Source organism: Oncorhynchus mykiss, chromosome 24 (genome assembly GCF_013265735.2).
Source record: "Oncorhynchus mykiss isolate Arlee chromosome 24, USDA_OmykA_1.1, whole genome shotgun sequence".
Classification (NCBI taxonomy): Eukaryota; Metazoa; Chordata; class Actinopteri; order Salmoniformes; family Salmonidae; genus Oncorhynchus; species Oncorhynchus mykiss.
In genome coordinates this window covers 13,712,949-13,724,482 of record NC_048588.1, presented here as the reverse complement: position 1 = coordinate 13,724,482, position 11,534 = coordinate 13,712,949, and the positions used below count along the sequence as shown (strand labels likewise).

The window sequence follows — 11,534 nt, the reverse complement described above, 5'->3', positions numbered from 1 at the left end:
GATCCTTAATAAATGCAAATACAAATAGGCAAACTTGCTCACTGCCTCACTATTGTCACACCCTGATCTGTTTTTGTTTGTCTCCACCCCCCTCCAGGTGTCACCCATCTTCCCTATTATCCCCTGTGTATTTATACCTGTGTTCTCTGTTTGTTGCAAGTTCGTCTTGTTTGTTCAAGCTAACCAACGTTTTTCCTGTCAGCTCCTATCGTTTCCCAGCCTCTTTCCTCGTCCTCCTGGTTTTTGACCTTTGCCTGTCCTGACCCTGTACCCTCCCGCCTGACCTCTCTGCCTGACCCTGAGTCCGCCTGCCATCCTGTACCTTTGCTCCACCTCTGGATTGCTGAACTCTGCCTGTCCCTGACCCTGAGTCCGCCTGCCGTCCTGTACCTTTGCCTTACCCTGGATTTTCGACCTCTGCCTGCCTTGACCTGTCTTTGCCTGCCCGTTGCCACAATAATCATTGTTACTTTGACAGTCTGCATCTTGATTCCTGATAACAATAGTGGATAGGCAAAATTAAGTTAATTTTCATTTGTAGCCAAAGGCACATCACATCTGTTAAATGTATTACATGTTTTTGAGTGCAGTGAAATATTTTTATTTCGGCAAATATTGCTTTTGTCACAGAGACTTATTTTACTTATCTTCCAAATGTTAAAACAGGAGTGGCCAATCTAGTTACTGGGTAACCTAGTACCCAATACGTTTTTGTTCCAGCTCTGATCTAACACACCTTTAACACATCTTGGCGTTGATTAGCCGAATCAGGTGTGTTAGAGCAGGGCTGGCACAAGACAACATAGGCTACCCAGTAGCTCTACAGGAGGATATTATCATTTGCAGATTATAAACAATTTGCAGATAAAATAATGTTAAAAGGTTCATTATAAGTATAAATTTAAAACATACTGGTGATGATCTTAAAAGGAGTGTCTACCAAACACTTTCATACAAAATAACAGAAAATATGCTGCTCCCTTATTCCTCCATTGTGATTACAGTACAATGAATCAATCATCATAACTTCTCAGAGGCCTGGGAAGAGGTAGAAGTGCTTTGTTAGAGTGGCTCTGTCTTTGGTCGGCATCTGTCTGGGGAAATCTTCAAAGCGTCCCATGACCTGTATGGAAGAAAATACCAACATGTTATTGTGGCTCAAAGTAAATCAAAGCTGATCAATCATTCTATACAGTGCAATGAGGAAAGAACAATGTTATCTGTTCTGTTTCCAGATACTTGCCTTCCTGAACAATTCTTCTATATGATCATCACAGGCATAGGTGTTGAATGTCTCCATGATGCGTTGGACAAAAAGGGTGCCCATCTCTGGATCTCTGTAGGACACAGTATCTGAAAGCGAAGGGAATGTAATGAGGGTTTACTCACATTGATTTACAAACAATATAATGCCTGAGAATGTGTTAATATGACACACTAACCTGGTGTGCAGGACAGGAGGGAGATGAAGTCCTTCTCTTTGTGCTCCCTCCTAAATGAGTCACTCTCTAACCCCAGGTCAAGGCTGGACCCAGGCACTGTGTCACTGACCCAAACAGACCCATCCTTGCCTGAAACAACATGCAAATCCTCTTTAATATGGAGGTGTTGCCTGTACAAAAGGTTTACATACATTTAGGAAATGTGTATTTTTATGAAAGAATCACCTCCCCTGCAGGCCTGAATGAGGATGACTTTGGGTTTGTTAATCAGTGCTTTGCAGTTCTCTGTGTTCAGGTGTGTGAAGATGTTGTTGATGGGGAAGATGTCAAGATTAGGGTCCCCTTTCTTGTAATGGACACCCATGATGGCTCCCAGCTCCCCGTGAGACATCATCACCACGAAGACGCTGTCCGACAATAAGTGCTCCTCACGTTTAGAGAACGCTTTCACAGCCTCGTCCATCTCCTGCAAGAGCATACTGTCTGTCACAGAGGAGAAAAACCATAGACTAATGAAACATGTAAACACTCTTCTAGAAGCAGGAGAGATGTTTCCTCCCTCTGTTTACCTGTCCAGACAGGTTTCTGTGTTTCACCACATCATATCCCAGATCCCTGAGAAGCCTCTCCACGTCCTCCTCGTCCTTCTCTGCCCCTCGTCTCAGCATGTTCTTATCATCAAACTCCACGTTGTTTATGAGCAGGGCCAGACGCTTCCGACCAGACTTATCCATTGGAAGGTAAATCTGATCGAGCAAAGCAATTACAGGTGCAAAGGTTATTTAACAGTAATATAGCCTAGCAACAATTCTACTCAGTCAAAATATGTGTGGAAATTGGTCCCAATTTACAAGTCATGCTAAAACCACTGTGTAATAACAGTGTAGGTACACATTGTTACACAGTTATTGCAGTTTGTGAAATTACAAGTTGAAACTTTGACTATACTTTCACGCCTAGATTATAAAATATATATATATATATATATATATGTATATATATATTTAAAGACTTTAGAGTAACTGTGTTTCCTAAACTATGACACCGGTAACCCAAGGGGTTCATAAGAAAGCTTACTGGTCTAATAGGATAACTATAAACTCAGAAGCTAATTCTATTGGGGCACTCAGAAAACCGATACATGTACACTGATCTATCCTTTGACAACGAAGTAGAGCTCAAACCTCGCTACCCTTCCTCTGAAGAATGTCCTTCTTAAAGTCATTTGTGCTGGGGGTGAGGACAGAGGACACTGGCTGCTCCTCCTGCTGTGATAACTGGGGCGATGATGGTGCTGCAGGGAAAATACAGCATGTTACATTACATTTACAGTATATGTTAAGTTCTTACTAACTCTTATCAAGTCTAAGAGAAGTTTGGCACTGTGACAGACGTAACTGAATGGTGTATCAGTTTCACTCACTGGGGGCCAGACCCATTTTGTCATAAAGTCCAGGATCTCTCTCCTGAACTCTGGCAATCATCTTGTCACTGGCTTTGCTCCCTTTCTTCCGCACCATATCGATAAGGCATCGTGCCTGCTCTGCCCTAGTGCTGTTCTCCTCCGTCACCGATTCTGTCTCTTCATCGTTCAGCACCTTGTCCTCCAAAAGGTCATCCAGGAGCTGCTTGATCACTGGCTTCGTCACACTGTCTATGAATGTCTTCCGAGCCTTGGAGAGCAACTTGTCTGGTGAAAGTAAATAGGATTTAATCAGAGCTACAATTTAGTCATTGTTGGAGCGATGTCTAAGTCTTATGCATCTACTTTATAATTGAGCATACAGTGTATTCTAAATTTCAATTCATCCTTTAAAGGGACAATCTGCAGCTCAAACAATAACAAAGAGGACACCCCGCCACTGATTTGGTAAACAACTGAGGGATGGGGCTGGACAAACGTAACCACTCTCAAACTCATGGACAGAGCTATGGATGCGAAGACTGACCATCCATGATATCAACATGATAGTTTAACCATGATTTGAGGCTATACAGTGTTTGTTTACAATTACATTGTTTACAAACAAATGAATAAACCAAGCTTATATTTTGATGAGTATAATGGTTGAACTAAGCTCATGAGTCATCTATAGTTTTTTTTTTTTTAAATCCAGAATCAATGTGTATATCATTCATTTAAAAGTCTAACAATTGATGTAGCAACTTCAGTTTGTCTCTTTAATGATGCATGTTTTTTTAATAATATTTTGGTTTGTGTCTTACTTGGGGTGTGTTCGTAAATTCATTCTGGAGTGCCAGAGTGCGTTCAGACTGCGCTCTGGACGTTCGTTAATATCAGAGCGTTTCGATCTGGCCGAGGAGTAGGGTTGATCCGAGCGTTCTGACCTCACAATGGCAGTCAAGCACCCTAGCTAACTGGCTAAAGTTAGCTAGCTTGCCGATGTTTACTGACTCCCGTCATATTCAAAGCATGTTGAGCGTTCATAAATTCGTCAGTTATTCTGCGCTCTGGCAGACTAAAACGAGAGCGCTCTGTAATCGGAGTTGATGGCCATAGCAAATTTACGAACTCTCTCACACACACACACACATACATTGTTATCAAATCAACTGCTCCAGATATAAAAAACGGTCGATCGACCGTGCATTTTGCCTGCACCAGTCAGTCTTGAGTTGGACGCCTATAGCGAAAGTGAAAGTATGCATGCTGTCGAAGTGGAAAAAAATTGCCCAGAATTCCAACAGAAATATTGCAATATTCTTAATATTTATATTTGTCAGAGTAATACCATAAATACCTTGTTTGTTAAAAACAAATTGTACCAAAGCAAAACAGCCGATAATGTTTGTACATATACGTTTTTATTATTTACCTGCCATTCCTTAGATGAGGTGAATGAAGCTATTCTGTTCTTTCTGCTAGCTATTTCGCATAGAATAAAGATATGCCTATTTCGCATAGAATGAAGATATGCCTATTTCGCATAGAATAAAGATATGCCTATTTCGCATAGAATAAAGATATGCCTATGCGTTCTCTTGATGATACTCGATCATCCCAAATGCTTTTCAACCTAGACTACTGGAGTCATAAAAAGTCTTAGCAACTTCCCGTATATTTTATACAGTAACCTGATTGGCTGGCTTGGTGCATGTATACATAACAGGTTTGTTGGACTGTGATATGCATTTAAAAATATGTTGTATTTTTCAGATTTACAATAAAGGAAATGTGCATTTCTATACTGTAGCTTCCAAAATATGTTTTTACAATTAAGGAGGAGTGCCAGGATGGCTTCAATACAGCGCAAGTCATCCAGGGTTTATACACATCATTTGTCAGGACCCAGTGGTCAGGACAGCTGAGTCCCTGCCCATCTTCCTGAAAACGTCTGACATCAATACTTTATTATATAGCTACTTACTATGAATGTGATATGTGGTTGTCCATATCTAGCTGCCTTAAGATTCATACACTAACTGTAATTCGCTCTGAATAAGAACCCCTTATAAAATGAATAACGTTTTAATAATTTCCCATTTGAAGGAATATAGTGTTGCACAGGACTGTCTGTATACCTGAAATGGTCTCAAGAGCGCGCTATTGGATATCGACTAACGAGGAAGAAGGGTGACTACGTAAACAAACTGGTCTGTCAGACGGGTGGGTAGCAGATGGTGCCAATTGGCTGCATAAAAAAATTACATATATCTACACTCAATAATCTTTCTGAAAAGGTAATGAGTCGCAGAATGTTGTTAGCTAACGAAATTGTTTGTCAATTTTGTTGGGTCTGGAATTACTGTCACCCTAGCTAGCTAACGTCAACCGCAAACTAGCTAGCTAGCTAATGTTAGCTTCTAGTAGTGAGCCAAACCCTAGTTCAATGTATCTCTACTCTGCTAAGGACCCAGTGGTCAGGTGTGTCCATTGTAGAATACTTAATTATGGTATTTTTTGTAGCTAAGTTTACTGTTAATATTTAGCTACCAGAAGAAGCCTAGCTAGCTTTGTCATGTCATTGTGTCGCGTTTTTCGTGAATTTAGAGCTAGCTAATGTTAGCAAGCTAGTTAGAGTTTAGCTAAGCCCATTACATTGCATTACATCGTAGTAGGGATAGTTATACGAATATTTGGTTGTAAAGTAGCCAACTAGCGTGTTTATAAATCAGGATGGTTAGCTACTAATAACGTTGTAATGTAACGTTGTAATGTGGCTTCAAACAAAGTAAAGTGTAGGGCAGCTACACTATTGGGATTTGACACAGCTAGAAGGCCATAAACATTTTCACCAGTGTTTGTGGTCATCCATTAAATTCCTCCTGTGTTGATTTTCGTATCATGCATTCCCAATGTGAGTCGGGAGTCAAAATCATCAGGGATAGGCAGATTCTTAGGGGTTCAAACTCTTGTCAGATTTCCAGTGTTGACCTTAATTTTACGGTGGTAAAGGTGTAAACACTGCCATATGAAATCATATTTTGATACGCACAGGAATTCACTAAGATTTTCCGTGTGTGTATTGAAATGTGTCTTTACGCTAGCTACCTCTATTAAACATACATTTTTATCAAATACCTCAACCTGAATGTGGCCCATAGTGTGTAGGCATTCAACTTTGTCAAAGTCCTGATAAATAAAAAATAGCCATCAAGTTTGATGTAGGCCTACTTCTGACTGTGGATCTTTCTACCATTCAGTCTTGTCATTTTCCTGTTATTCCCAGCCGTATCCACGCTAGCCGTGAGGGATGAGCCACCGGTCGGAACGTCGTGGGATCCATGTGGACCAGTCAGAGCTGCTGTGTACGAAGGGATGTGGTTTCTATGGCAACACGGCCTGGCAGGGCCTCTGCTCCAAGTGCTGGCGGGAGGAGTACCAACAAACCAGACACAAACAGATCCAGGAGGACCATGCACTGGCAGAGAGGTGTGGTTGTCAATCTGAGCAAACTTGTTTTGCATCAACCCCCAGCTGCTGGGCGGAGGTAGCACTCGATTTTAAATCTAGGAGCCCGGTGGCAAACACTGAATGCCCTGCATAAAATTGAGGGGTGCAGTCGAAAACAAAACAATAACAAAATGCAGCTGTAACTTTTGATCATTGGTCAAAAAAAAAAAAAAACATTTTAACAGCCATTTTCACAGAAGCAAATGGAACAGTGTCAGGATTCTTGACTTTTTGATCTCTGACTTTTTTTTCTGTCTGTCTCTGTCTGTCAGTATTGATCATGTGGTAGTAACAGCAATGCCTGTTCTGTGTCCCAGGTTACAGAAGGAGGAGGAGGCAGCGTACGCTAACAACCACCAGGGGGCAGCCCAGCCCCAGCCTGCCATCGCACCCTTCAGCAAGTTTGAAGAGAGGAAAACCAAGGAGAAGTCACGTAAAGTCAACACAATGACTAAGTTTTTCACTCCCTCAACAAAGACACCGCCCAAGAAAGGTAGGGTCCAAGTCTTTGAGATAGGGTTTATAGTGTTTTCTCTACCATTACTTGAGGTATGAGCAGATCCAAACCAAAACTACCTTCCCTCTGCATAATATTGGTGTACAGTTCCTCTTTCCCCGCTCTTTCAGAATTCTGCTCCACTACCACTCTCTCCCCCCAGTCACTGTGGAGGAGGTCACATGGGGCATCCAGCTAGAATTCCTTAGATTTTCAACCTCTCCCTGACTCAGTCTAATACCTACAGTGCCTTCAGAAAGGATTCATACCCTTTGACTTATTCCACATTTTGCTGTGTTACAGCCTGAATTCAACATTTATTAAATATGTTTTTTCTTACCCATCTACACACAATACCCCATAATGATAAAGTGAAAAACATATTTTCAATGTATTGATAATGAAATAGAGAAGTATCTTTACATAAGTATTCACACCCCTGAGTCAATACATTTTAGAATCACCTTTGGCAGCGATTACAGAGACTTTCTGGGTAAGTCTCTAAGAGCTTTGCACACCTAGATTGTACAATATTTGCCCATTATAATTTTTTTCAAAGTTCTTCAAGCTCTGTCAAATTGGTTGTTGATCATCGCTAGACAACCATTTTCAAATCTTGCCATAGATTTTCAAGCAGATTTAAGTAAACTATAACTCGACCACTCAGGAACATTCACTGTCTTCTTGGTGTGCATCTCCATTGTAGATTTGTTCTTGTGTTTTAGGTTATTGTCCTGCTGAAAGGTGAATTAATCTCCCAGTGTCTGGTGGAAAGCAGACTGAACCAGGTTTTCCTATAGGATTTTATCTGTGCTTAGCTCCATTCATTTTCTTTTTTTTCTTCTGAAAAACAACTCGGTCTTTAACGATTACAAGCATAACATAACATGATGCAGCCACCACTATGCTTAAAAATATGGAGAGTGGTAATGTGTTGCATTGGATTTGCCCCTAACAGTTTTACTTCTGTGCCATGATGCATGTTTTGGGATATTTTTAGTCTGTACAGGCTTCCGTCTTTTCACTCTGTCATTTAGGTTAGTATTGTGGAGTAACTACAATGTTGTTGAGCCATCTTCAGTTTTCTCCTGTCACAGCATTTAAATGGTGAAATCCCTGAGCGGTTTCCTTTGACTCCGGCAACTGAGGTAGGAAGGACACCTGTATCTTTGTGGTGACTGGGTGTATTGCTACACCATCCAAAGTGTAATTAACTTCACAATGCTCAAAGGTATATTCAATGTTTTTTTGTTTTTTTACCTATCTACCAGTAGGTGCCTTTCTTTGCGAGGCATTGGAAAACCTCCCTGGTCGTTGTGTTTGATTCTGTGTTTGAAATGCATTGCTCGACTGAGTGATCTACAAATAATTGTATGTTTGGGGTAAAATAATCTTAAACACTATTATTGCACACAAAGTGAGTTCATGCAACTTATTATGTGATATGTTAAGCAAATTTCTACTTATTTAAGCTTGGCATAACAAAGGGGTTGAATACTTAATGACTCAAGACATTTCAGCTTTTCATTTGTAATTCATTTGTAAAAGTTTCAAAAACATAATTCCACTTTGAAATGATGGGTTATTGTGTGTAGGCCAGTGACAAAAGATTTTACATTCAGGCTGTAACGTAACAAAATGTGTAAAAAGTCAAGGGGTGTGAATACTTTCTGGAGGCACTGTACATGTTTCAAGCAAACCACCATTGTCCCTGTGCCCAAGAACGCCAAGGTAACCTGTCTAAATGTATATTGCCCTGTAGATGCGAACGACTCACAATACCATCATTAAACCAGCATTAAGTTGGCAGACGACACAATGGTGGTAGGCCTGATGACTGCTTGGCATCTGACCGCAAGGCGCTACAGAGAGTAGTTCGTACAGCCCAGTACGTCACTGGGGCCGAGCTCCCTGCCATCTAGGACCTTTATACCAGGCAGTGTCAGAGGAAGGCCCAAAACATTGTCAGACTCCAGCCACAGGTCCCACAGTTGACCGTGCAAGTCAGGCACAGGGGATCTGGGGAAGGGTACCAAAACATTTCTGCAACGTTGAAGGTGTCCCAGAACACAGTGGCCTCCATCATTCTTACATGGAAGAAGTGTGGAACCACCAAGACTCTTCCTAGAGCTGGCCGCCCAGCCAAACTGGGAAATCGGTGAGAAGGGCCTTGGTCAGGGAGGTGACCAAGAAGCCCTAATGGTCACTCTGACAGAGCTCTATAGTTCCTCTGTGGAGATGGGAGAACCTTCCAGAAGGACAACAGTCTGAATACTTTATACTCTTTTATTCGTTATTCACTGTGTATTTATTCCTCGTCACTATTTACATTTTTTATTTAAAAAAATCATATTTTTTAACTGCGTTTTTGGAAAAGGACCTGTAAGTAAGCATTTCACTGTTAGTCTACACCTGTTGTCTATGTGACAAATAAAAATAGATTTTAAGACCAAATCCCAAGGCAAACCTAATTACATTCATCGGTGAGGCCATATAGAGGAGATCAAATCACCACACCTTAACCCTTAGCCTACAATTTCCACGCCTCTGCGGAAATCTAATTAACATACAAAAAAAATCCCCATCAAAATCCGTCTGTTTTAAGCTAGAGATATATATTGGTGAAAAGGTAGCAGAGCTAGAGCAGTATTTGTCAGACATGAGACATCTTGAAAATTGGTCTTCTCACAAACGTCTGTAGCGTAAAAAATACAAAAAAATCTAATCTCTCAGATATATGGCAGACACTTCAGAATAAACTTCCTTTTGATTTTTTTGGGGGGGGACTGTTGTTCCATGTAGTGAATCTGTTACTCAATGTGTTTCTATTGGCTAATAGCAGTAATGTTGAATTTTAAAATAAAAAAATAAAAAAGATACCTTTTTAAGGGTAAAATCAATACACTAAATAGTTGTTGGTATGACCATCGTAAAACATGTCTACGTGTTAGTTTAGAACCCTTCCCCCGGCTTAGACTCTAGAGGGTTTTAAAGACAGAACTGTTCAGATAATACAGGACAAGCCATGGTTGATGTAATTCATGTTGAACCATTTATTTGATGCGTAGCAAAAAGTAACTAGCGAAACACAAATTGCAGAAGGATGTTGTGGGAAATCACAACTCTGCAAGCTGTGCTGGTCAAGGATGAGATGAATAGAAAGCCCACCCTTGTTTTTCTGTACTTAAATCAAGCACCTAAGGAATATTGTACATACACAGGTATATCATTCCCTCCATTATAAACTCAGCAAAAAAATAAACGTCCCTTTTTCAGGACCCTTTCTTTCAAAGATAATTCGTAAAAATCCAAATAACTTCACAAATCTTCATTGTAAAGGGTTTAAACACTGTTTCCCATGCTTGTTCAATGAACCATAAACAATAATTAATGAGCATGCACGTTCTGTGTGTGATTTCCTGCAAGACAGGCATGTCAGTGTTCTGCCATGGCCAGCGAAGAGCTCGGATCTCAATCCCATTGAGCACGTCTGGGACCTGTTGGATCGGAGGGTGAGGGCTAGGGCCACTCCCTCCAGAAATGTCCAGGAACTTGCAGGTGCCTTGGTGGAAGAGTGGGGTAACATCTCTCATCAAGAACTGGCAAATCTGGTGCAGTCAATGAGGAGGAGATGCACTGCAGTACTTAATGCAGCTGGTGGCCACACCACTGTAACTGACTGTTACTTTTATTTTGTCCCCCCCACCCCCCCTTTGTTCAGGGACACATTATTCCATTTATGTTAGTCACATGTCTGTGGAACTTGTTCAGTTTATGTCTGTTGTTGAATCTTGTTATGTTCATACTAATATTTACAAATGTTAGGTTGCTGAAAATAAACGCAGTTGACAGTGAGAGGATGTCTCTTTTTTTCGCTGAGTTTATGTATCCTCCCCCCTCCCAGAATCCATCCCTGGCGAGGCCCTGTCGACCCCCAGCCCCTCAGTGAGCCGCAAGCCCTTAGAGACGGACCGCACCACACGAGAGTTCATCGACTTCCTCAAGACACTGAAACCTGGCAGGGAGATCTTCAAACAGTGCAGAGCCTTCACAGAGAGCATGGCCTACAAGAGGGTGAGTAGTACACCACAATACCATAAGGTGCTTCTGAATGTGGAGAGCCTGATGGGGGTTACCTCTATTCATTCACCCCTCCGGCTTTTGTTTGGACCATTTCACTTCCTCGTCGTAGAAGAAGGATGACAAAGACAAACGCTGAGGTTACTCTAGAGCATGGGTGTCAAACTCTGGCCCGTGGGCCAAATTTGGCCCGCGGGGTAATTATATTTGGCCCGCGAGACAACACCAAATTACTACTAGAGCTGGCCCGCCGGTATTATACAGCGCATTCACCACTAATACTACGAATCCCATAATGCTCTGCTGTTTTCGCGCGCCAATCAGGACAGGACCCAGAAACGCTCTCTCCTCTGTGACAGTAGTCATAGCAACATAGACGCTACAACTGTCAGCGAGCTAACCCTTCCCAAAAATGGCGAAAAGAAAGGCAGAAAACAGGAGCTTTCTGGACAAGTGGGAGGCAGAATATCTGTTTACATATGTAAAAGACAAACCTGTTTGTCTTGTTTGTGGAGTCAACGTGGCTGTAAGTAAGGAGTACAACATTAGACGACACTATGAAACGAAACACCATGACAAATACAAGGACCTGGACATGACT

General features: G+C 41.5%; 2 protein-coding genes across 3 annotated transcripts; one reads left to right on the top strand and one right to left on the bottom strand.

Annotated features, from left to right (window-relative positions):
* Positions 1–577: 577 nt before the first annotated feature.
* On the bottom strand, positions 578–4,522 carry LOC110503799 (caspase-1). 2 transcript variants are annotated; one of them, XM_021582336.2, is made up of 8 exons: positions 4,280–4,522; positions 2,866–3,132; positions 2,627–2,736; positions 2,012–2,188; positions 1,668–1,908; positions 1,443–1,571; positions 1,244–1,353; positions 578–1,123 (listed from the first exon to the last, which is right to left on the bottom strand). In XM_021582336.2, exons 1-8 carry the CDS (start codon positions 4,284–4,286, stop codon positions 1,031–1,033), a joined length of 1,134 nt encoding a protein of 377 aa, XP_021438011.2. In that variant the 5' UTR covers positions 4,287–4,522; the 3' UTR covers positions 578–1,030. The 2 variants fall into 2 exon arrangements, with proteins under 2 accessions (XP_021438011.2, XP_036817798.1); XM_036961903.1 differs by lacking the exon at positions 4,280–4,522 and adding an exon at positions 3,669–3,965.
* A 513-nt stretch (positions 4,523–5,035) lies between these two features.
* rabx5 (Rab5 GDP/GTP exchange factor) lies at positions 5,036–6,516 on the top strand. The gene is given in 1 exon segment (NM_001160674.1): positions 5,036–6,516. A coding segment is annotated over 1 exon segment (294 nt). The 5' UTR covers positions 5,036–6,157; the 3' UTR covers positions 6,452–6,516.
* The last annotated feature ends 5,018 nt before the right edge of the window (positions 6,517–11,534 follow it).